The sequence below is a fragment of the Ceratotherium simum genome, chromosome 8 (genome assembly GCF_057802395.1).
Source record: "Ceratotherium simum simum isolate JZ-2026a chromosome 8, ASM5780239v1, whole genome shotgun sequence".
Lineage (NCBI taxonomy): Eukaryota > Metazoa > Chordata > Mammalia > Perissodactyla > Rhinocerotidae > Ceratotherium > Ceratotherium simum.
Window position 1 is genome coordinate 77,159,828 of NC_141907.1, and position 27,167 is coordinate 77,186,994.

The 27,167-nt window shown below is 37.0% G+C and overlaps 1 protein-coding gene and 1 long non-coding RNA gene across 5 annotated transcripts in view; one reads left to right on the forward strand and one right to left on the reverse strand.

The window, feature by feature from the left end:
* The window catches only part of GRID2 (glutamate ionotropic receptor delta type subunit 2), a 1,475,972-nt gene that overhangs the window by 1,192,935 nt on the left and 255,870 nt on the right, over nucleotides 1–27,167 (forward strand). For all 4 annotated transcript variants that reach the window (XM_087434598.1, XM_087434599.1, XM_004430960.3 and 1 more), the window contains one exon: nucleotides 218–356. In XM_087434598.1, coding sequence (XP_087290724.1) covers nucleotides 218–356 — 139 coding nt within the window. The remainder of the gene's footprint in view (nucleotides 1–217; nucleotides 357–27,167) is intronic.
* Nucleotides 1–27,167, reverse strand: part of LOC147916510 (uncharacterized) — an 81,054-nt gene that overhangs the window by 18,684 nt on the left and 35,203 nt on the right. The window lies entirely within an intron of this gene.

Sequence of the window (27,167 nt, forward strand, 5' to 3'; positions counted from 1 at the left end):
TTACCATGCTTCTTTTTGACTGGGTCTCACATAGTCTCATAAAAGGGAATTAAATATGAAGTGATGAACATAAGCAAAATACAGAGATCTATGCTGATGTTGTTATGTAGAAAGATTTCTCACTACTTAAAAGTTAACTTGGCATTGAACATGTATAACCTCAGATTCTCAATAATACTGGTTGATGTTCTTTGATTCTCTTTACTTCTTTCCACAGGTGGGGAGGTCCCATACACGACTCTGGCTACCCGTATGATGATGGGGGCTTGGTGGCTATTTGCTTTGATTGTCATCTCATCTTACACAGCAAATCTTGCTGCGTTCCTCACTGTCACCCGTATTGAAAGCTCCATCCAGTAAGTAGACAAAGATTCCAGCAGCCACAAAGCGTGAGCAATGGAGGGAGTGGCCAAAGCTATTTACATAAGTATATGGTATCTGATAATAAGTTTACAACTTCCTTTTGAGTAAAGACTTAATTTTGTAATATGCAGATATCACAGGATAGTCCAACTCCTGAAAATATAGTACTGGTAGAGCATCTTTTATAAAAATAAAATTCTGAGAATAATTTGAACGTTGCTTCTCACATTTTCCTGGAAAGATGACACGTATTCAGAATTTTAACCTCCACAGAGTATGACTATGTCTGGGCAACATTGTAAAAAGGAAGAAAAAAGGAGTCATACTAAAATACATATATTTCAAGTTTGACACTGTCAGTCTTTGCCTTGAGTCTGCCCCATTATGCACTGTCTGAGTAAGTAGTTGGATAGACATTAGCTAATTGATAGATAGATGGTAGGGAGGGAGGAAGGAGAAAGAGGGAGGGAGCGAAGGAGAGAGAGAGAGATGATAGCTATCAAGAGATAAAACCACAGTTTGTTTGTCTCTTCATTACATTATAGCTAATGTGGTCATTATTCCTGCTGTTTTTCCAGCTGCAAGGGTGGTAAATTGTCATTAACTATGGTGCACTTACTTAAATCCTAAAAATTACTGAAGTCAATGCCTCGATTCACAAATGCCATTCCCATGAGCCCTGAGAACCCAAAGGCCTTTGGTTTACCACGCCCAGTTTTGCTTTTGTGCTTTCATGCAGTCAGGTCAGCACCACAGTACAACTCCTGCCTTATTAAAACATAATGTTCTTTATATTATTTTAAGAAAAATTTCCCTGAAAATGTTTTATTCATCCAAAAACAAGGTAGTTTGAATTATCCTAAAGTTGAAGAACATTCATTTCTCAACAAAACTGACAATTCAAAACTAGAATAATTAGATCCGTCAAGGAATTCATTAGGGATTTAACTCATCCTTAAAAGAAAACATGAGTTCTTCTTGCCTTTAAAAAAATATGTAAATGAAGTCATTAGTAGCCACAAAACTATTATATCACAATACTAAAAATAAAATCAAGAATTAACGATCTATAAAGAAGTAGGGTATTTTTCTTCAATTGCTTGTGGTATACAAATTGAAACCCCCAAATTCAACTAATGATAGTAACAGTCAGTTATTTCACGCATTTGTGAAAATGATATTTCCACCTTCTCTCATCAAATCATCCTCCTCAAGTTGTTTTCCCAATTATTTCTTTGGTGCAGAACCTTCATACTCTCTCCACTTATTACCCTTGTAGCCAGTTCTATGTGTAACATGAGTTATAAATGGTACAGAGTGAAGCTCATAAAAAGCTTAAACTGATGACCCCATTAGAATCATCTTTTAAGTAATAATGAAAATGATTACAACTGCCCAGCCAAGAAATCAGTGAAATTAGTAAAATTATGAAAATAATAATTAAGAATTACTGAGCACTCACAAGATGCCAGACTTTGTGCTAAATGTTTGACATGCATTGGCTCATTTAATACTTACAACCATCTTCTGAAATGCATATTATTAATTACCCATTGTATAAATGAAGTTGAAAAGATAAGTAACTTGTGCAAAATCATGCAGCTAATAAGTGATTGATTAAAGACCAGACCTTAAATCTGTCTGATTCCTGAACCTATGTTCTAACTGTACCACGTGAGTTCCCATCCCACACTGTCGTACTTTTGTATGGCCAGTTGTTTGTAGAGAATATTATAAAAGACATGTCTAGCCTTATTTTTCGCTAAGTATAGGGATCTAAAGGATAACATTCTTCAAATCCTCAATTGGTCTGAGGAAATAAATGTCAAAAGTTAGGAGATTTTTGTGTCAAGCCAACTCTGTAGGCATACGTCCCAACATGAGCTCATCTATAATTGATATCTGCCATTCAGGGTAAGACTGCTTGGCAGATCCAATCAATAGAAATCACATTTAAAAAAATAGTTTTAAAAAATTAAAACGGACTATTTTATCTCACTAATACACTTCTTAGCAATTATGTTTAACTTGTCACATTTTGAGTGTACTTAAAGCTAAAAACCTATGTAGCTCAGATCTGACTTTGAAGCGTTTTTAAATAAATAAAGAAAATTTTAAATAAAATAATTGTTTTTATACAGTAAATGACAACAACAATAATCATCATCATAAAAATTATGGCTAACATTCACTGAGAATTTATTATGAATTTATTAACCATATTACATATTTTATCTCATTTATTCCTTTTAATAACCCTAATAATACAGATACTTCTATTATTCCCATTTTGTAGATGGAGAAACAGAAATTTGGAAGTTAAATGCTCAAGGTCACACAATCAATAGTGTCAGAGCTGGAAATCTAACCCATATCAATCCAACACCAATCCATGATGTACCTACTGAAGTTTTTCCCTCTTTAGTGGTGGTTCTTACAGTTTGTTTGCTTGATCTGCTGTTCACTGAGATTGCAGACCTCATGGTGTGTGTATGTCTGAGCTATTTAGTCATTAGTAACTTTGCCAGCAATAGTTTGTATCGACACTTTCATGCAATAGCAATGGGAGCAAAAGCCTCTATCAAATTTTTACACCCATAAGGTTTTTCTAAAAGTAAAATCTAATGGAAAAAGATCGTAATTTCACATGATGTTTCCCTCAAGTGTAGTTCCACAATCCAAAATAACTGAGCATTCATTTTTTAAAAGCTTATTTCTTTCTAATGCCAACTCACATCATTAAAAGTCAACAGTGGGTATAATAAATCTTCCCTTCTTTCCAATCTTATCACTAGACTAATTTTGAAAGGGGAAAATCAGAGCCAAATAAGTTAAAAGAAGCCTGATTCTCTCCCCAAACTTAAAGATATCTTCTAATTTCATGCCTCAGCTGTGTTGATAAACATAATTGCTTGCAATGTTTCTTGGAAACATTCGAAGTTCCATTTGTAACTAATGCCAAACTTTCTTGGAAAATTCTAAGTCTAATTTTTCTTAAAAAAGACAAAAACTTTTTTCACAAATCCATCCAATTTTATGCTTCTTAATCATTTATATTCATAAGATTTGCTCATCACTAAATAAAGCAATGCTCGTCAGTGTACCTTTTTCCAGCCCAATTTTGTGGTGCCATTAGCACACATATACCAACTAAATCTTCATTCCCAAAATTCAAAGTCACTTCTCCAGACCAGGAGGGGCAGAGCTGGTGACAGGGATGTCAGTGAGAGAGCGAGGAAAACAGCTACTTTTGAACAGATGGTTGACAGGAACTCTTATAGTTTGGTAGGAGAAATCCAACAGATTTATTCCTGGGAAGCTGAATACATTTTATAAAATTGACTCCTTTTTCAAAATTAGATATTTATTGGCATCTAACCTTCTGGTTGGCACTTGTCATTAATAAAAATTTTGAAAGTAAATTTTCCCTGGAAAAGATAACTCCCAAGTTTAATTTCATATCCCTTCAATGATGGGGGCAGCCCAAAATAACCATGTTCTGCTGCTTGATATGATGTAATATGACAGATTGTGACACAGTTGGGGATGGGTAGTATTGAGATATCCACTTCAGTTTCTAAAGGGAAAAATATGCAATTTCTACGAGACTCTAATGTTATTTGGGCTTTTTCATTGTCATTGAACAGTAACAACATGTAGCTAAATTGTTTTCAAATGCCTAGAAAATGGAATGTACTTTTTTCTGTTGGTAACCAGGCTAAAGTGGTAATGGTGACATGGAGCATGTGAAGCTTTGAAGGCATTTTCAGAATAAACATTGGGTAATAACATCAGCAACATTAACTCCAATATTCTTTGTTGTGTTGCAATTTTCAAAAATCTATTTATTTCACATATAAAAGTGAAAATAGCTATGGGGGAAATCGTAGTTGTATAGTTGTACTCATTAATAACTAGAGTCAGATTGGTCTTTGGTGATCAAACTTTAGGTCTTTCATTTCCTTGGGGCTATAAGTAAGCTAGGGTCTATTCAAAGGAATTCCAACATCCCACCATATTTTTATGTTTAATGCATTCATTCTCCATAATGGTAGAGGTTGGACTAAAGAAAATATTGAGTTAATGCAGCCACTGAATCAAACTAATTTTGGATAAATTTCTTTCCAAGCATATGCAAAAAGAGATTCATAAATATTTTATCCACTGGAAGAGACCACTTTTTCCCTAGTGTACCAATAACAGGATTTTTACATCCACATTTGTGTACATATGGAAAAGGAAAAAATTATTGAGCAATTGTTTTTGTCAGGGCCATACATTGAGTATGAGCTAGCCTGGACTTAGAAATCTAAGCCTGTCTCCAGGTCTGGGGACAGAGGGAATGGTTGCAGCTGGCAGGTGCTCTCTAATGAAATGATTTATACCTGTCCTTTGTCCTCATGGAGCTTATGTGACTGTCTTTAGCAAGTTACTATTAAAAGAGATCATTACAACCACACTTTTGGAAATGGAGGTATTCCTAACTATAAAAACTCCTAAATAAATACATTAGCTTCATTCATTTATTTAGTTCAAATAATTACCTATATAGATATTTAAACACTGTTCCAGGCATTTCATCTATAAAAATAGTTAGGTATTATCCATGAGTCACAATTCATTTGGGGACATAGCAATGTAGAATTCAATGACATAGCGGCTATGACAGATTTATTTATAAAATGCTATGTGAACACAAGGGAAAGAGTGATTTAACTCAATAACTTTGAGAGGAGGGGAAGGAGAAAGGAAAGAAACTATCAGGCATCACAGAAGTTCTCTGAGGTATCATCTGAGAGTTTGATCTGAAGGATGAATTTCAACAGGCCGAAGGGGTGGCTTACTGGGGGACATTTGCAAAAGCAACAGAGGTATGAAACTCCTAGGAGAGTGTCTAGCAAGGGGTAGGTGATCAAAATATGTTAAGTTCCTTTCTGGATTGAGATGGATGATGTGCGAGTGGCAGGAAATGAAATAGAAAATTTGTGTGGGACCAAATCCCAAAGTGGGCATGATAAGGCTTGTTAAGGAACTTGGAATTTTTCCTGGAAATAATGGAGAGTGACATCATTTAAAAAAGATAGCTTAATTGTGAAGAAGAGGATGGGTGAGAGAGAAAAGATGTAGGAGTGTATGGAAACTCATTAGAAGTGTCTAATGCACAGATATTTCTGGCATTTTACTACTATGTCTCTATTTGATATAAACCTAACCCACGTATCCTCTTGTTTCAAGGGCTATTTAATTTGAAAATTCTTAAGAATTAAGGATAACAAGAGAAATTTGGCTTGAGAAACTTTATATCTCTAGGCCAACATTTACATTTCTAGTGAATGCATGAATATAGCTTCAGTTTATTTATTTTTTAAGATATTTAAAAGAGAGGATGTGGTTTACTACTGCCTAGCTAAACAGGTAGGGAAGAAGAGAGTTAGTAATGTAAGGAAATTCTACAAATCACTCTGGCTAGGCAACTTTTTAGATGCAATTTTGCAGAAAAGATGCACCTCAACGTCCTCTCTTCATGTACTCCGTCCTGCCTGTTAATAACTTTTAGCCTTGAGCCATCAAAAAAGAAGTCAGACTTATTTTTATTCAATTTTAATGCATTTTATTCTTATTATAACAGTAATAAAAGACTATTTTGAGAAAATAGGAAAGTACAGCAAAATTTTGAAGGACAAAGCATTAATAATCCATAATCTGTCATGTCGCAATAAATTCTGTTAGTATTTAAGCAAACTTTCAACTATTTATTTTGAAGTAATTATATATACACAGGAAATTGCAAAGATACAGTACAGAGATGTCCCACATACCCTTCACCTAGTTTCCCCAGTGGTTACATCCTAAGTAATTACGGTAAGGTGTCAAAACTAGGAAACTGACATGAGTACAATGTGTGCATGTAGTTCTATGCCTTTTTATCACAAGTATAGAATGTCTAACCACCACTGCAAGACACACACAGAACTATTCCATCCTTAAAAAAATCTCCCTCATTCTACCCTTTGTAGTCATACTCACCCCTTCTTCCCCACCATACCCAACCCTTGGTAACCACTAATATATTGTCCATTCCTGTAATTTTTGTCATTTCAAGAGTGTTATATATGTTGAATCATACAGTATGTGGCCTTTTGAAATTAACTTTTTTTTTCTCTCTGAGCACAACGCCCTTGAGATCCATGCAAGTTATTGCATGCATCAATAGTTCATTGCTTTTTATTGCTGAGGAGTAATCCGTTGTGTGGATGTACCAGTTTGTTTAACAATTCACTTATTACATTTTTTGTTTTTTCTAGTTTTTAGCTATTACGGCTGCTAAGAATATTTATGTGCAGGTTTTTGGGTGGATATGTTTTCATTCCTCTGGCTTAAATGCCCAGCAGTGTGATTGCTAGGTACTGTGGTAAGTGTATGATTAGTTTTTAAGAAACTACCAAACTATTTTCTAGAGTGGCTGCACCATTTTACATCCACACCAGCAATGTATGGGAGATCCAGTCTCTGCATCCTTGCCAGCATTTGGTGTTGTCACTATTTTTTTATTTTAGCCATTCTGATAGGTATGTAGTGATATCTTATTGTGGTCTTAATTTGCATTTCCCTAGTGGCTAGAGATGTTGAACACCTTTTCATATGCTTTTTGTCATCCTTATATCCTCTCACATGAAAGGTCCCTTCATGTCTTTTGTCCATTTTCTAATTGGATTGTTTGTTTGTTTACTTTTGAGAGTTCTTTACATATTTTAGATACAGGTCCTTTGTCAGGTATGTGGTTTGCAAATATTTTCTCCTAGTCTGTTACTTGTCTTTTTATTCTCTTTACAGGACTCACATAGCACAAAAGTTTATAATTTTGATGAAGTCCAATTTATCAATCTTTTTTCATGACTTGTGCCTTTGGTGTCATGTCTAAGACTCTTCACCAAGTCCTGGGTCTCAAAAATTTTCAACTGTTTTCTTCTAAAAGTTTTATAGTTTTACATTTCATGTTTAAATCTATAATCCATTTTGAGTTAAGTTTTGTATTAGGTGTAAAGCTCAGGTTGAGGTTCATTTTTTTGCGTATGGATATTCAAATGCTCTGGCAGCATTTGCTGAAAAAGTTCTTTTTCCTTCATTGAATTGCTTTTGCACCTTTGTAAAGAAAAATCAGTTGGCCATACTGTGTGAGTCTGTTTCTGGGTTCCCTGTCCTGTTGCATTGATCTACGTCTCTATCCCTCTGCCAATAATACACAGTTTTGATGACTGTAGCTTGGAATTGAGTAAGGGATTCCTCCCACTTACTCTTTTTTCCCAGAATTATTTTCGCTATTCTACTTCCCTTGCTTTTCTATATAAATTTTAGAATAATCTTGTCTATATCTACAAAAAAGTATTGCTAGGATTTGATAGGAATTACATTAAATCTGTAGATCAATTTGGGGAAAATTCACATTTTTACTATGTTGAGTCTTCCAATTTATGAACATGCTGTATTTCTCCACTTATTTAGATCTTTGATTTCTTTCATCTGCATTTAGTAATTTACAGTCTATAAGCCTTGTACATGTTAGATTTATACCGAAGTATTTCCTTTTTTCCCAGTGACTGTAAAGGATATTGGGTTTTTAATTTTGGTTTTCACACATTCGTTGCTAGTATAAAAATACAATTGTTTCTATGTGCTGATTTTATCTTGTGACTTTGCTGTGAGTTCTAGCAGTTCTAGGTAGATTCTTTGAGATTTTCTATGTTAACCTTCATGCCATTTACAAAACCGAGCAGTTGTGTTTCTTTCTTTCTCATCTATATGCCTTTTATTTTCTCCTGTTGTCTTTTCAGTCCTGGCTAGAACTTCCAAAACTGTGTAAAATGAGAGTAGTAAGAATGGACATCTCTACTTTGTTCCCCATCTTGGGGAAAGCACTCAGTCTTTCTTTCACTATGAGGTATGATGTTGACTGTAGGTTTTTCGTAGATATTCTTTCTAAAGTTGAGGAAATTCTTTTCTATTCCTAGTTTTCTATGTGTTTTTTTTTAAATTTTTTGTTTATTGCAGTAACATTGGTTTATAACATTGTAAAAATTTCAGGTGTACATCATTATACTTCTATTTCTGCATAGATTACATCATGTTCACCACCAAAATACTAATTACAACTCATCACCACACACATGTACCGAATTATCCCTTTCACCCTCCTCCCTCCCCCCTTCCCCTCTGGTAACCACCAATCCAATCTCTGTCCCTATGTGTTTGTTTAGTGTTGTTATTATCTACTCCTTAATGAAGGAAATCATGCGGTATTTGACCTTCTCCCTCTGACTTATTTCACTTTGCATTATACCCTCAATGTCCATTCACGTTGTCACAAATGCCTGGATTTCATCGTTTCTTATGGCTGAGTAGTATTCCATTGTGTATATATACCACATCTTCTTTACCCATTCGTCCCTTGATGGGCACTTAGGTTGCTTCCAAGTCTTGGCTATTGTGAATAATGCTGCAATGAACACAGGGGTGCATGTACCTTTACAAATTGGTGTTTTCAACTTCTTTGGATAAATACCCAGCAGTGGAATAGCTGGATCATACGGTAGTTCTATCCTTGATTTTTTGAGGAATCTCCATACTGTTTTCCATAGTGGCTGCACCAGTTTGCACTCCCACCAGCAGTGTATGAGAGTTCCCTTCTCTCCACATCCTCTCCAACACATGTTGTTTCCTGTCTTGTTAATTATAGCCATTCTGACGGGCGTGAGGTGATATCTCATTGTAGTTTTGATTTGCATTTCCCTGAAATTTAGTGATTTTGATCATCTTTTCCTGTGTCTGTTGGCCATCTGTATATCTTCTTTGGAGAAATGTCTGTTCAGGTCTTTTGCCCATTTTTTAATTGGGTTGGTAGTTTTTTTGTTGTTGAGATGCATGAGTTCTTTATATATTTTGGAGATTAAGCCTTTATCAGATGTATGGTTTGCAAATATCTTCTCCCAGTTGTTAGATTTCTTTTCGTTTTGTTGATGGTTTCCTTTGCTGTGCAGAAGCTTTTTAGTTTGATGTAGTCCCATTTGTTTATTTTTTCTATTGTTTCTCTTGCCCAGTCAGACATGGTGTTTGAAAAGATGTTGCTAAGACCGATGTCGAAGAGCGTACTGCCTATGTTTTCTTCTAGAAGTTTCATAGTTTCAGGTCTTACATTCAAGTCTTTAATCCATTTGGAGTTAATTTTTGTGTATGGTGTAAGGTAAGGATCTACTTTCATTTTTTTGCATATGGCTATCCAGTTTTCCCAACAGCATTTGTTGAAGAGACTTTCTTTTCCCCATTGTGTGTTCTTGGCTCCTTTGTCAAAGATTAGCTGTCCATAGATGTGTGGGTTTATTTCTGGTCTTTTGATTCTATTCCATTGATCTGTGTATCTGTTTTTGTGCCAGTACCATGCTGTTTTGGTTACTATAGCTTTGTAGTATATTTTGAAATCAGGGAGTGTGATATCTCCAGCTTTGTTCTTTTTTCTCAGGATTCCTTTAGCTATTCGGGGTCTTTTGTTGTTCCATATAGATTTTAGCATTCTTTGTTCTATTTCTGTGAAAAATGTTGTTGGAACTTTGATAGGGATTGCATTGAATCTATAGATGGCTTTAGGAAGTATGGACATCTTAACTATGTTAATTCTTCCAATCCAAGAGCACGGAATATCTTTCCATTTCTTTGTGTCTTCTTCAATTTCTTTCAGAAATGTTTTATAGTTTTCGGTGTACAGATCTTTCACCTCTTTGGTTAAGTTTATTCCTAGGTATTTTATTCTTTTTGTTGCAATTGTAAATGGGATGGTATTCTTAATTTCTCTTTCTGCTACTTCGTTGTTAGTGTACACAAATGCAACTGATTTTTGTATGTTGATTTTGTATCCTGCAACTTTACCATATTCGTTTACTTCTAAAAGTTTTCTGGTGGATTCTTTAGGGTTTTCTATATATAAAATCATGTCATCTGCAAATAGTGACAGTTTCACTTCTTCCTTTCCAATTTGGATCCCTTTTATTTCTTTCTCTTGCCTGATTGCTCTGGCTAGGACTTCCAGTACTATGTTAAATAGGAGTGGTGACAGTGGGCATCCTTGTCTGGTTCCTGTTCTTAGAGGGATATCTTTCAGTTTTTCACCATTGAGGATGATATTAGCTTTGGGTTTGTCATATATGGTCTTTATTATGTTGAGGTACTTTCCTTCTATACCCATTTTATTCAGAGTTTTTATCATAAATGGATGCTGTATCTTGTCAAATGCTTTCTCTGCATCTATTGAGATGATCATGTGATTTTTATTCTTCATTTTATTAATGTGGTGTATTACGTTGATTGATTTGCGAATGTTAAACCATCCCTGCATACCTGGAATAAATCCCACTTGATCATGGTGTATAATCTTTTTAACGTATTGTTGTATGCGATTTGCTAGTATTTTGTTGAGGATTTTTGCATCGATGTTCATCAGTGATATTGGCCTGTAATTTTCTCTTTTTGTGTTGTCCTTGTCTGGTTTTGGTATCAGGGTAATGTCAGCTTCGTAGAATGAGTTAGGGAGCTTCCCCCCCTCCTCAATTTTTTGGAAGAGTTTGAGAAGGATAGGTATTAAGTCTTCTTTGAATGTTTGGTAGAATTCACCAGGGAAGCCGTCTGGTCCTGGACTTTTATTTTTGGGGAGGTTTGTTATTACTGTTTCGATCTCCTTACTGGTGATTGGTCTATTCAAATTCTCTACTTCTTCTCGATCCAGTTTTGGAAGGTTGTACGATTCTAAGAATTTATCCCTTCCTTCCAGATTGTCAAATTGGTTGGCATATAGCTTTTCATAGTATTCTCTTACAATCTTCTGTATTTCTGAGGTGTCTGTTTAACCTCTCCTCTTTCATTTCTGATTTTACTTATTTGTGCCTTCTCTCTTTTCTTCTTGGTGAGTCTAGCTAAAGGTTTGTCAATTTTGTTGATCTTTTCAAAGAACCAGCTCTTGGTTTTATTAATTTTTTCTATTGTTTTTTTGGTCTCTATTTCATTTATTTCTGCTCTGATTTTTATTATTTCCCTTCTTCTACTGATTTTGGGCTTTGTTTGTTCTTCTTTTTCCAGTTCCTTCAGGTGCATTGTTAGATTGTTTATTTGAGATTTTTCTTGTTTGTTGAGATAGGCCTGTATTGCTATAAACTTCCCTCTTAGAACCGCTTTTGCTGTATCCCATAAATTCTGGCATGTCGTATTTTCATTTTCATTTGTCTCCAGGTATTTTTTGATTTCTTCTTTGACTTCTTCATTAACCCAGTCGTTGTTCAGTAGCATTTTGTTTAATCTCCACGTATTTGTGGCTTTTCTGATTTTCTTCCTATAGTTGATTTCTAGTTTCATACCGTTGTGGTCAGAAAAGATGCTTGGTATTATTTCAATCTTCTTAAATTTATGGAGACTTGTTTTGTGGCCTAACATGTGATCAATCCTGGAGAATGTTCCATGTGCATTTGAAAAGAACGTGTATTCTTCGGTTTTTGGATGGAATGCTCTGTATATATCTACTAGGTCCATCTGTTCTAGTGTGTCGTTTAAGGCCAATGTTTCCTTATTGATCTTCTGTTTGGATGATCTATCCGTTGGTGTAAGTGGAGTGTTAAAGTCCCCTACTATTATTGTGTTACTGTCTATTTCTCTTTTTATGTCTGTTAATAATTGCTTTATATATTTAGGTGCACCTACATTGAGTGCGTAGATATTTACAAGTGTTATATCCTCTTGTTGGATTGTTCCCTTGATCATTATGTAATGCCCTTCTTTGTCTCTTTTTACAGTTTTTGTTTTAAAGTCTATTTTGTCTGATATGAGTACTGCTACCCCAGCTTTCTTTTCATTGCCATTTGCGTGGAGTATCTTTTTCCATCCCTTCACTTTCAGTTTGTGAGTGTCTTTAGGTCTGAAGTGTGTCTCTTGTATGCAGCATATATATGGGTCTTGTTTTTTTTATCCAGTCAGCCACCCTATGCCTTTTAATTGGAGCATTTAGTCCATTGACGTTTAAAGTAGCTATTGATAAGTATGTACTTACTGCCATTTTTTAACTTTTTTTTTTTTCTCAGTGTTTTAGTAGTCCTTCTCTGTTCCTTTCTTCTTCTATACAGAATTGATGGTCACTTTAGTTTGACCTCTGTCTGAAAGCTGTACTCTTAACTCCCCTCCTCCTTCCTTTTATGTTTTTGATATCATATCCAACCTCTTTTTTGTGCGTTTGTATCCATTATGTTCTTATCATGGAAATAGATAATTTTTCCTATTTGTGGTCTTTTCTTTTCCCCTTAAATCAGTCCCTTTAACATTTCTTGTAGCACTGGTTTCTTGGTGACAAACTCCTTTAATTTTTGCTTGTCTGGGAAAATTTTGATCTCTCCTTCCATTTTGAATGATAACCTTGCTGGGTAGAGTATTTTTGGCTGTAAGTTTTTTCCTTTTAGCACATCGTGCCCTTCTCTTCTAGCCTGTAAGCTTTCAGCTGAGAAGTCAGCTGATAGCCTTATGGGGTTTCCTTTGTATGTAACTTGACATTCTCTTGTGGCTTTTAGGATTCTCTCTTTATCTTTAATTCTGGACATTTTGATTATGATATGTCTTGGTGTGGGCCTCTTTGGGTTTATCTTGTTTGGGGCTCTCTGTGGTTCCTGTACCTGGATGTCTGTTTCCTTCCTTAGTTAGGGAAGTTTTTATCTATTATTTCTTGAAATAGATTCTCTGCCCCCTTGTCTTGCTCTACTCCTTCCGGGACACCTATAACACGGATGTTAGTGCACTTGATGTTGTCCCAGTGGTCCCTTAGACTGTCCTCACTCTTTTTAATTCTTTTCTCTTGTACCTGTTCACCTTGGGTAATTTCTTCTAGTCTTTCATCCAGCTCACAGATCCGTTCTTCTGTATCCTCTACTCTGCTTTTGAGTCCCTCTAATGAATTTTTCATTTCCAGTATTGTATTATTCATTTCTGATTGGTTCTTTTTTATATCTTCCATTTCTTTGTTGACATTCTCACTGAGTTCATCTATTCTTTTCCCCAGATCAGTGAGCGTCCTTAACACTCTTAGTTTGAACTCTCTGTCGGGTAGGTTGCTCATTTCTCTTTCACTTAGTTCCTTTTCTGGGGTTTTGTCCTGTTCCCTTACTTGGAATGTATTCCTTTGCCTCCTCATTTTGCCTCTTTCCCTGTGCTTGTGTCTACGTATTAGGTAGGTCAGCTACGTCTCCTGCTCTTGGATAGGTGACCTTATGTAAGTGATGCCTTAGGCGGCTTCCAGTGTGCTTCCCTCAGTTCTCAATGTTCCAGGGGTGACCCCATGTGGGCTACGTGTGTCCTTCTGTTGTGGCCTGTTTGTTCTCCCTGTAGGCACCGAGGGAGGCCGAGTTATGCTCCTGGCCAGCTGTTGTAATGCTCAGCTGCTTGTAGTTGTTGTGGGCCCTTCAGTCTCTTTATCAGGTGTGGGGAGCCCCAGCACAGTTGGCTGCAAGTTCTAATACCACATTTGTGTTGTAGTATTTCTTTTAAGTGAGTAGGCCTCCAGTGTGGCAGGTTGTTAGGCTCAGGGCCTTACAATTGCTGTAAGCCTCTAGCCTATTAGGTCTCTTGTCAGCTCTCTGAGGATTGCAGCTGGGTGTGGCTGGCCTCAGGCACAGGAGCACCCAATTGTTTCAGGCTTTGGAAGGTGGGGCAAACCCCCTCTATGGGTCTTTGAGAAGCACAAGTCTTCTGCAGCTGACAAGCCCTGCCGGCCACAGGTCCACACACACAGTCAACACAGTCCTGCCCCATGTGCGCACCCCGACCTCCTCAAGTGGACCCAGTCTCTCCACGGTGGGAGCCCCACACGCTCCACCACCGCCCCACACTCTCCACCCGCTCCTTGTGCACACCCTGCCCCGCTGAAGTCGGCTCAGTTGCCAGGCTGCAGAGAATCCAGTCACCAATCTATGCAGGCCCACAAGTTGCCTGAGGGCTTGTTGTTGAGTGGGGCCAGTCTCTAGGGTGGGCTGCCTGCCCTGGCTGAGCTGGATTAAATCAGTGCTCTAGTGGGTGGGGCAGACCCTGGGCTAGCAGACCTCAGGGAGAACTCCAATGGCGTCTGTGTCAGCATGCCCACACCAGGCCACAACAATGGCCGCTGCCAATGTCCCAGTCCCCGGAGAGGTCTCACCCCTCACCGAGATGCACTCAGGGCCTATTAGGTCACTCTGTTTTCACCACAGCACTGTGCACCTTTCTTTCTGGTGATTTTAGGATGCTTTCTGAAACGGGTGAGTTTGCGCGCGGTCCCTTTAAGAGCCGGTTTTAGTTTCTTTGTGAACCAGGTTTTCTGGGGGTACTCCCCAATGTTTTAGTAGCAGGCAAAGTCAGATATTATGCCGCTGGTCTCGATTGTGCTGGGTCCACAAATGCCCACAGTGGGGGCGCTCCCCAGTTCAGGGCCCGGCGCCTCCAGGGAGGCTCCGTACCTGTGAGCTGCTCCCGGCGGCCGTGAAGCTGGCGGCTTGTGAAGGCAGCGTTTTTCCTCTCCGGAAGGGAGTTTCTGCCTCTTCTACCTCAGTTAGGATTGTCCGTTGTTGCAGGAGTTCTTCTTATCCTGTTTTCAGTTCTGTCTCAGGGGTAATTTTTCCAGGAGTAGTTGTAAATTGGCTGTGTCCATGGGAGGAGTTGAGTTCCGAGTCTGCTTACACCGCCATCTTGACTCGAGATCTCCCTATGTGTTTTTATCATGAATGGATGTCGGATTTTTCCGTCAATTGATATGCTCATATGATTTTTCTTCTTTAGCCCGTTTGGTGAATTGGGACATTGTTTGATTAACAAACTGTATTCAAAATGAGGTAGAGGCTAACTGTATTCTCCTCTCCTATTTCTTCTCCACGTTTTTTTCTAAATCTTGCTTTTCTTCTTGATTTCCTTCCTTCTTTTGATATGAGGCAATAAAAGATCTGGATGTTCCCTGCCTGCTGCCTTACTTCTTATTCTCTTTTCGCTTACCTCAACAATTGCTTCCTTCTATCCATTCAAATTTATCCTCCAGAGTGTGGAGTCCAGACAGTTACCTTCTTCCTCCTTAAAATTGGCTTGCAAACCGCCATTATTACCTCATCCAATCAAAGTAAAGTCCAACTCCATCAGCAGAGCATGTTGAACCCTTCAAGAGCTGACCAGCCTCATTTCTGCCTACTGGCACCACTTAGCCAATTCTCACACTGTTCATGTTCCAGTCATGCCATTGGGACATTTCATGCCTCTGTGAAGTTTACATTGCTGTTCCCTCTTCTTGAAATGACTCAAAACTTCCTCTTCTCTTCTAGCATCTTCCATTTGCCCAGGCATAATTAGTTATTACACATGTGTCTTCTCTTAGGGAGTGTAAATTCTTCAAAGGCAAGGACCACATCCTATTCGTATTTGTGCCCCTAATGCCTCTCAGAGCGCCTGGCACAGAGTATTAATAATAAGAGCAGCTAACATTTATTCAGTGCTTGCTATGTGACAGACACTTTCCTAAATGCTTTGCATAGATTTTCTCATTTAATCCTCATGATAGTTCCATGAGGGATATTATTTTCATCTCCATTTTGAAGATGACCAAACTAAAAACTAGAGTAGTAAGCCCAGACAGCCTGGCACTAGAACTTTTGTCTTAACCAGTGGACCATATCATCTGCAATTGGCAAATATACTAAACCTTTATTGAATGAAATAAACAAATGAATAAATGAAAATCATAAGGGTCATTATAAGTTTTTTGAGAAATAGTTTTGCAGAAAATAATTAACGGGCTGAACTTTATATTTAGCTAAGTTAATTCCAGATATTTCTAAGTTACATAGTATCCTAGAAACAGGCACCAGAGACCATGCATGCAAATAAATCCGCATTCAAATCCTCTGCCACTTATTAGCTGAATGATCTTGTCATTTTCCGTAATCATTTTAAGCCTTATTTTCCCCAAGGGTAAAAAGAGAATGGGTTCAACTTCATAGGTTTAGTATAAAGAACAAATGAAAAAAAAAAAAAACACACATAAATCACAGCAGAGTTCCTGGACACACCCTCCCTAACATTTGCTTCCATCTTTCTGCTTGCTCTCCAGGAACTCAAGTAGATTCCTTGGACTGTTCTTCTCTTCACCCCCATTTCTGGCGGTGCTAATAACTATTCTTTTACCAATTAGTCCACAACTTCAGACACTAAATTCTTCCTTTCAGCTAGTTCACCTAGACCTCAAAGTTCCTTGCTGCTGCTGCTCCTGCTTCTGATACAGCTGCCATCGCCCTACCTCCTGGCCTGTCTTACTGGGGTTGCCCTGCCACTTAATCCTCCAAGCCCCCCAAAGGGGAAGGACTGGCTGTCAGCAAGCCTTATCTGAATTTGAGTATAACTAAGGACTCAGCAGAATGATTGACTCTCTTGTCTCACCTTAGCTTGATCAACTATCATTGAGATCAAGCTGCTAGTGATGGTCAGTGGCACTTAGCCTGGGTCATGATATCTGTTTGTCACGCAAGTTTTCTCTTTTAACTCATTGTTAATTATCCCTCTCCTAACACACAGCTGATATACCACTTCCCCTGTGTAGCTTTCCTTATAGTATTCATAACCAGATCTAGCGTCTTCCTTTAGTGTCTCCACTTTGCCTCTACCTCGCTTACACCCTGATCTACATCTAGCCTTGTACTGGAGTACTACTTATTTTACCTTCCCAATCAAAACATATGTTCTTGAGAGGGTGGTCTTATCACTTTTGTAACAACACAGTGCCTTATGTAGTACCTTACTGAGTACACAGTTGATTACAAGTAAATATTCATTAAGTGAATGAACCAGAAAGGGATTTCTTAGAATCAGGCCTGAGACTGTGGAACTCCATGACTTGTTTATATACTTCATAAAAAATTGGAAAGAAATATGAAAGCCATTTCTTTGTCCTATTATTCCAGGATAAGAGAGGGAGCCCACAATGGTATGCTCGCTAGGTTTGTTTGTGTCTCACCCACTCTCTCTTCAGTCTTCCAGTAGGAGGCTGTTTCATAGCTCTCAGCAGGGAATTGCACACTTTATTAGGAGTAGCCAAAATCAAGGCGGCTGAACTGAGCTGGGCCTGATTCATACTGCTTTTATGTTTCGGTTTAGTACAAAATTGTATAGGCTTAGCTCCATAGTACATAGGCACCACAGGCAGAGGAAGACATTCATCTCCTTACTCTATATTGTTCAGTGTTGAAATGGCTTACTTGTCAAAGCACATAAGTACTACAGTGATGGATGTTTTATAAACATAGAGCCATGTAGATGTTATAGACAGGCTTTTGTCTTTCTTTTCAAAAAAATAAAAACTCTCAGAAGTATGTTGGTCTTTCAAAGCCATCCTTCAGTGAGCATTTAATTGAAAGTTGTCTCCCACTTTATTTGTGACTCCCAGGAATAAAGCCATATTAGCATTGCTATAGAATCTATTTGCACTGAGCTCACCAAGACAAAAACTTGCAAAACTGATAAGCCCACAAAGCCCCTAAAATGATCTCCTTCTTCTGGACAAGCTGAATCATTCTAAACAATTCAATCCTCATTTCTTTCTCTTTCCCCAACCTTAGTCATCTAAGCCTAGAAACTTATTAAGTACTCAAGAATATAAATTACTGTCTCTTCTCAATTTCTTATTTTCTTTCCTCACCTGAAGTCAGCTGAATAAATAAATTCTGGCTACCAAAAGTATGTGGGTATGAAAAAACCCTATACTTGGGAGTACTTTGTTTAATTATTCTAGAGGAGCTAGTTTGATTATGGGGCATGCTTTTGTGAAATTAATGTAGGAAGAGTAAGTGATGGAAATGAACAACAGTGGAATTGGCAGGCGGGGTTGTTTGGCAGAAGAACACTGCTGAAGGAGGCTAGAGACCTAGGATCAAGGGTTCAAGTCTCTTTCCTGCTACTAAATAATAAGGCAAGTTTTTAAACCACTTTGTACCTTAATTTCCCATCTTTAAAAATGTGATCCATTCATTCTCTCACTCTACGAATATTTGTTCCACAGTTTGAATTGCTATTTTCAATGTCCCTTCAACTACAAAAGTCTATATCAACTACAAAAATGGGGTATCTTATTAAACAAGGTCTGAGATTACTGATAAAAATATGTACACATGGAACCTTAATAAGTCTTGGATTGAAAGGCAGAACTGAAAGGAAGCTCTTGTTTTGCTGTATCTTCTTATCTTTTTTATCTCGTTCTGTTTTTCTAGTGCCGCCTTCCTTTCCCTGCCCTCTCCACCATGCCAGCTGACCTCCACCCTCCACTAAGTATTTGTTTGACCCCATTAGTTCTCTGATCCTCTTAGTTCCTCCACAAGCTCCTGTCATCGAAAGGTAGTCAATTTATTTTTAATGGCTTTCTCCTCCACACACACACACAGCACACTCACTACACACACCCCTACTAGAGCCCCTAGTTCTCAAACCCTGATCTTTCAACCTAAGGACAAGGTTGGAAATCACTAGATGCCCCAGATAATAGCAAGTCACAGGGAAGGTGAAGAACAAGATCTGCAGCTGGCTGGCTGGGCTGCTTTTTGGGATGAAGGTTATTGTTTTCTGAGAGGGATGCTGCAGAACTCTCGAGATTTGCTGCTGAATGGATGGCAGGGATACATTTGCAAAACAACTTGGGCGTTTATAATCTCAGTAACTGTTAATAAGACCTGACTCTGAGCATCAGGATATGCATTTTATACCTACTTTTAGTTGAAAGCCCTCAAAAAGGAAATATCACCTAATTGGGAATAGACAAGAAATTCTCTGAATGATTCTAAAAAAATGTCTCTTCTGGAGAAATCCACAGACCCACTGCACTGGGAAGAAGAAACATTTTTGGTATTGGGGAAATTTTAGGTTGTCAATGGAAACTTGGTCCCCTGCTCTGTGGTAATAAAGAGCCAGGATTTTTGTTTTTAGTTAGATTCATTAGAATCTTCACTGAAACAATGACTTTCCACCTTAGTTTGACAACAATGTCTCATTGAGTCTTCAAATAGACTACTAAATTAGCCCTACTGTTATGCCTGGTAACTTCTTTCTCTCTAGTTGTTTCTTTCCACTATGAATAATTGATAATGTGATTAATGTTTTGACCTTCTTAAAAGACCTTATAGGGAAAAAATTACAAATTACTATTGATTCGTCACTTGAATCCACACTGTATTTTATTTGGGCCATTGTTTCATGTAGTAATATTATGTATTATTGTATAGCAACTTGTTAGTGAGGTAGTGATCAATGGTTGAGTGTCAGCCTTGGAAGGTATATTGAATAAAGTTTTTTCCATAAGTCAGTGCTGGCCCTGATTCTAATTAACATTTTCAGTGTCGGCTTGAAGTATGGAATAGGGAGTAAGCTTATTAAATATGCAGATTACTTTATATTGAATAGGGGTGATTATTGACTAGAACGACACAGTAAGAATTCATAAGGACCTTGACAAATTAAATAAGGTGATTAAAAATGAGATGAAGTTGAATAGGGACAAATATGTGATAATTCACTAAGAGATGGAAAAAACAAACTGTGTGTGTGTGTGCATCTATGATAGTTCAAAATTTGAGGATGAAGACAGTTTCAGAAGAAAACACCTGTCATTTATAAATTTGAAATGTATCATTGGTGTTTAGAAAGCAAATGACCAAAGTCACCTAGCAGTGTAAAAGCTGTTCAGGCCTTTAAAGGTTACCATGATCTATTTATAAGGTCCAAAAATTATGCAACATTTACAATAAAAGAGAAAAAGATGACTTAGATAATAAGAATGTAAAAAATTAAGTAATAGATCCTGTGTGTAAGAACTAAAGGAATTTGTATTTAATTCAACAAGGAGAAGGCTAAAGAATAAAAATGAAAAAGAAGTGTTTTATTACATAAAGAAATACTGGACTGGAGGTGGTGAGTAGCTGTTGTCCATTTTCACCGAAAAAAAAATGAGAGGCTTACGTGAAATAGGAAGGTTTTAGGTTAGGCATGAGTAAGGACTTCCTGGTGTTAAGCTTTCTAAGTCATTACAGTGCCCTAGGAAGAAAAATAAAGTCAGTTTGGGGGAATGGTTTATATGCCTTAAGGTATGTAATCGAATTATGTGATACCCACAGGAACTCTTTCAACTCTCTGATGTTATAATTGTATTAGGATTCTTTCTTAACACCATTTAGAAATTTGTTGATCTTCAGAGAAATTCATGGGAATTAGTCAAGTCCTTCCTGTATTTTCAATGACATAAGAACATAAAAATCCACTATTCTACTACTGAAGTCTATTGGATTATTTGAGGATATTGTCTTAACATAAATTTTACAATCAGCTGACAAACAATGGTGACATAATGAAATGCTGGCCATACAAGTTTAGGATAATTCCATATTTTTTCATAGTGTCCTAGGGTAAAAATATTGCATCTTTTTCATGATATCTCATAAACAAACTGCATGTGCTTTGTACCATACACAGGAAAATTGCAGGGTAATTGAATTCACAGAATACTGGGGCCTTTTGTAATGGAGTTTTGCTTAATTAGTGTATATATCTATATCTATATATCATGAAAGGCTACTTTAACTAATAGGCCATTTAAAATAGAGAACGGGGTCATAAACGATAATTCTGTCAGCAGGATGAAAAAATATAGTGTCTTCCACATAGTGGGATTCATGACATGACAAAATTAGTACCTAGCTTAGAAGGTGGGTCAACAAGTCAAACAAGCCAATCAGATTTTCAGATGTCTCTCTTCTTGCATTTGTGTAGCATTGTCATTTTGGAGATAGTTTAACAATCCTTGTTATCAATTATGCCTAGCAGCAGTGAGAAGGACAGTGTTTGCATCTTCCTTTGGGTTCTCTAAAATGACCTATCATATCCACAAGTCCGAATCAACTTTTAAAAGTATATGGGAAATGCAAGTCTCTCCAAGTGCAGGACAATGTTCTCCTAAGTAGTCCATGGCATCTACTTTCTCAAGTGCATCTATTTTATATGAATTTCCAACATTACCTGTGACCGTCCTCTCTATACCACGTGGCAGATAGGGGTGCCCCTGACTACTCTATGGGAGAGAGCGTATGGGAAATATTCCTCAGTCTGTCAGCTATCTATGCTCCTTGTTCTGGTAATTGTCTCTCTTCTTTAGCTACTAAAACCATGAATTCTTTTATACTTAATCATTTTAGTTAGCAGAGTCAGTTGAGCAGTTGTCCTCACCGTTTCAGCTTGCTTCTGATATTTTAGTCAGAAATCACCCATCAAACCCACCACTACTTGTCAAGTCTGTTTCCACAAGGCTTCGATAGGTATCCCTTACAGGAGCAGACATTCCACTTTGTACCAGGTCCTACGTCTACAAGAATCACGGACTATAACCTCAGCTTTTCCAAATACTTTGTTTCAGTCTTATTTGTTTGAGTTTTCTTTTTATTTGCTTGTTTCTGAATTTATTTATTTTACATACCTGGCAAAATGTCTTGGCAAGCAATTCACTGGTGATCCAATAAAGCATTTGCAGCTGATTTTGTTACAGGGGAAATTTGTAAAGCTCCCTTAAAAAGAAGTTTTTGTTTTTGTTTTTTTTAACTACAAAATACTGCTGGCCATGATTAGTCACCTACAGAATGAATGGCTGGTAATATATAATAAAAATCTTATTTTTATGCAATGCTAGTTAAATGGGAATGCTGGCTTTCCAAGATGAAAGCCTCTTTCTAGTAAAGAAGAGTAGCCCAAACAAATGAGCCTCATTAATTGCCATTTTCCAAACTCTAGGCTAGGTTCAGAGTTTCAAAGATGAATAATAAAAAAAAATATATCATGAGAATCTGCAATGTGTATTCTAAAGAGATAAAGAAAGAAGTAAAATTTCAAAACACAAAGCTAAAATCTGAACATATTCTAAGTGTTAGAAGATCACTGAAGAGGCAGCTGAGTTTGATCTTGAAGGGAAGGAATTCACCAGATAGACAAGGAAACATCTTATGCTGAGAAAACACCTACTGAGCAAGGAATGATGAAATGGTCTGTTTGCCTGGTAAGTGAATGTGGATGAGGCAAAATGTTGTTTCTGAGAATGGAAAAAAAAAATTTTTTAGGCCAAATTTTTGAATGATCTTGAATGCTATGGAGTTTCAGCTATTTTCTAAGGGCAGTGGGATATACAGGAAGTATTTAAATAAGGCAGGGATAGGATCAGATTTGCATATCAGAAAGAACACTTTAGCTGTGGTGTGGAAGATAGATTAGAGGTAGGTGAGAGGAGAGTTAAGGAAAAGGCTTAGAAATAATTTTCTAGTAAAAGTGATAAGGGTATTGGCAATGGACAGGCAAAGAAGTGGCAGATTTGCAAGATTTAGGTGGTAAAATGTACAGAACTTGATAGGAGATTAAATGGATGGGAGAGTTAGAAAGGCCATAGCTGAGGAAGAGGGGTTAGCTGAGAATGAATCTAATTAGTGGGAAAAATAAGAAGATGGCAATTCCAGAAATGGTAATAGAGAACAAAGTAATAGCAATAGTAGCAATAAAATTAATAATTGCAAGTACCAGCAAGTGAGCACTTGTAGAGTGTTAAGTACTAAGCTGTCTTATATCAGCATCTACTTCAAACTTCCAGATACTTTCTTATAAAATTATTATTTCCTCTATTTAATAGGGAAAAGGATTGCAATTTGGAGAAGTTTTAATAATTTGTCCAAGGATTGAAGAAGCTGCCCATGCACAGATGTTGGCAGTACCTGTCGGTGGCAGGCCTGTCTTACCTGACCACCTCAATTCATTTTCCAACAATATCTCCTGCTTCTTGGGTCTCAGAGACACTGATTCTCACTCTGCTGGCCCTCTATTATAGAATATTAGTTATTCTTTTAAGTTTTAAATTTTAGAGCACTTATGCTGGAAAACCTGCCTCTGTACTCTACCCACGACAGCTCTAGGCAGCTGCAACCAAAGAACAGCAGTGGGCACCAAGCAAGCTTGTTATGTGGTTGCTAATGGGCTCTTGGAGCTACAGCAATATCTGTCTTTGGCAGATGCTGAAATCAACATCCAGCGGAAGACACTGAGGAGAGAGCATGGGAGAAAAAACTTGCACTGAGTTGGAGGACACTTTTACTATAACCGTCCTTGTTTGTCTCTTCCACAGTCAGCCCCTTTGCCTGAAGCATCCAGTGCCTATCCTATCAACCAATCCACTTTTCTCCCCCTGAAGAAAAATCCCTTCTGATGTGATAACTGGAGTTGACTTGTTCCATTCCATTAAAAATGGGATTAAACTTCAATCCCCCCAGAGCTAGAGCTGGCAGCTGTCTCTTTCATTTGTTGGTGAGCATTCCACACAACCAAGCTCAAATGTTTGAAAAAGAAAGGAAAGAAGGAGGGAGGGGAGGAAGGAAGGAAGGAAAGAAGGAAACAAGGAAAGAATGAAATGGAAATGGAAAAGAGAAGTTTATGAGAATTATTTTAAAATTTATAGGGGTAAGATCTATTCTCTTGTTAAAGGAAAATAGGTAAAAATATGAGTGAAAGTTCACTGAAGAGGCGATAGGTATTAGATTTTTAACTAGTTGACGATTTTAGAAACGTAAGTCGCAACACATTCATTATAACATAATTTCATTAACACAAAGTCATATAAATGTCCCAAAGAATTTGCTATTAAGAAAATTATGACCATTTAGTATCATAGATTCATACGGTCTTGTACTTGGAAAGAAAATAGACGCTAATTCAACTTCATTTCATGAATCTCCTCTTCAACAATATTTATAAGAAGTCATCCTGCCACACTTACAAAAATCCATTAGAAATCATTAAGTAGGGCATTATAAGGAGAGGAATCATTACATTAGTAATCTTCATATAAAAACAATAAATAACTTGATAGAATGCTGATGTGACAGTCCTCTTACCTTTACTCTTTGAGGAGGGCACTATTATTCTCTCCATTAATAGATGAGCAAAGTAAGGCTAACAGGGGTTAACATCACACAGCTCACAAATACACATCTGTTTGACTTTAAAATCTAGCCCACCCAATGTCAAAGCTATTGCTATCAGATATATCTAATATCATCAAAATTAATTTTCAATGCTTGAAGAGTTTGTTTATTCTTCTGAGGATTAGCAATCAGCCTAGATTCACCCAACTTCCCAAAATTTACTTTCACAGAAGTGCCCTAAATTACAGTTTCTCAGTATATGTAATGCTCATACAAATAACTAAACATCACTTACCTATCAGCTCTCAGTATTGTTTAGTTCCCATGGGTTGCTGGTGGTATAGGACACCAGTGCGAGGGATAAAAGAACCTCAGTAAGATGTTGGGAAAATAAGGCTGATTCAAGTAGCAAAGCATTTGCTTTATTTTATGATTCACCACTTACAGCTGTGGACACTTAACACTCATTTTTTACTCTGTGTGCATGAGTGGAAGTAGGGGGTTGGGAGAGGAGGGCTCAAGTTTAAGATTCACAGAGTGATCATTTGCTGAGTTCTATGTGATTATATGTGGATTTGTGTGGTGAGGTGGAGAAATGGAATATATTAGTATGAGTATATTCACAGTACACACTGTTCTGGAATGTTTTAGGTTTTCCCCTTCCTTCTGTGGTCTGGGTAAACACTACCAATTGTTAAAAAAGAAAGAATATTTGCCATGGTCGATTAATTTATATATTAGGTACTTATTAATTATTTTAGAATTGTTTTCATTTTAAAACTGTGATTGGACATTTCTAAATAATATCCACTCAGATGTTGACCTTCAGATACAATTTTTTTGAGGATTACCACTTGTAGAATAACCTACTAGATTTCTTTAAGGGCTCATAATATAGACATTAACATTTCTGCTAATCTTGCTCTAACATCTTATTAGCATGAAAACAACAAAATGACCACTTATAATAGGAACTCCCTTATCTGTGTTGGGCTCCTAAAACAGTCTTCGCTCTCTATAATAAGCTACTTGTGCTCACTTCCTTTTGCTTCATTTTGTTTTTGTCACCTGTGGTGCTATCTTGGTGTACTATAATGGAATGACGCTGAATCAGACAAGCTGTAATTTTTATTGCAAGCATATCTCAAGGCAAATTTATAAGCTGAACTTGATATCAGAAATGAAGCTAGAGGGAACATGCCTTTGTTCTAAGTTGCAAAATAATCTGCTATTCTAAATTTGAAGTATGTTGAAAATAAACTGCCTTTTTTGGGCATCAGGAACATCACACAGGCAATATATTAAGATATTTCTTTATAAAATTTATTGTGTACAAAACAATTTCACCAATTAAACTGTTTGTATCATAATTCTATGTTCAGTTGTAAAACTAATATGTATGGCAATGCTATATCACAGAAATCTGATTATATTAGAGATCCAAACATTTGATTTCAATTTTCTTTTCATAGAAAGCTAAGAGGTAACATTAATTTATTTAACAGTATTTTACTAGTATGACTATTTGGGCAAACCAGTTACATATTTAGACATAGGCACAAAAAAATTTCACTGCTAGACTATGTTCTCACTGCCACCAAATTGAAGCCTTCTGATAGTTATAGCCAAGATTAATTGCTGGGGCTACTAAGCAGCAAGTGGCCAATCCTACCCCAGATGGTTTCTGATAGACCCTAACATGGCCTTCTCCAGCCATAAATCTTCAGGCTGTAGATAGTGCAAGATCTGTACTTCTACCTAGCCTTGGCCCTTGTATTCATAGAAATTGAAGGAATGAGGCCTGCTATTACAACCTGTATGGAGATATTTCATTTCTTTCTCCTGTGTTACCATTGAAGAACATCCTCCACTAAACAGTTGGAAATATGTTAGAATGTTAATACTTTGAATATAGTTTTACTCCTATTACTGGAAACAGCAGTAAATGAGAAGTAAATTGCTCTTTCAAAATAAAATTCTTATTGTTATATTATTTCCAAGATAATTATGGTATGTCCCAGGAGCAAATGCCCTGTCACTCTGGTATTAAGTTACATGCTAGCTACTTGTAGCTCAGTTTTATTCCTGCTTTTGCCTTCAATTTTCATTTATACTGTCACTTTACCTTATCTTTTGCAAATAAATGGTAGAATTAGTTCAATAGTCATGGAAGATTCCAGAAAATTCTTCTCTTCAAATAATCCTTTTTAAACGCATCATTTTATGCAGCAGAAATGTATAACAAAAAGGAATTATCACGGTAGTTTCCATAGCGTAAATGGAACAACAATATAAAACTCAATAAAATGCAAATTAAATTTTGCTGAAAGTTACCATTAGAAATTGGCACAAATACTTCTCTAACAAACACAGCCCATAATTTATTGTTTGCAACACAAGTTTACACATGATAGAAACTGGTGACCTGCAAGAGTATTCCCAATACCCTTCCCCAATACTAATGTTGGTTGCAAAGACTCCCAGGAAATTATTAGCAAACTCCATCTAAATACACACCAAAAGGTCAGAGGTATACATCACATGAGACTCATGGCCCACGGTTGTTGAGGGCTGTGGGCATTTATTCTTGTTCAAAATATGGTATAGTGTTTCAAAGCATCTGCTCCCATTTGCAGAGGTTAGTGAGTTTGAAGCATGACATCATTTAATTTTGAACAATATGCCAAAGACACATATTTGTTCTTAAATGTCAGTCATTAGAGTTGGGCGCCTACACAAATTCAATGAGTTCCAGTGGGGTAATAATTAGTTCTCCAAGTTAGAAAGTAT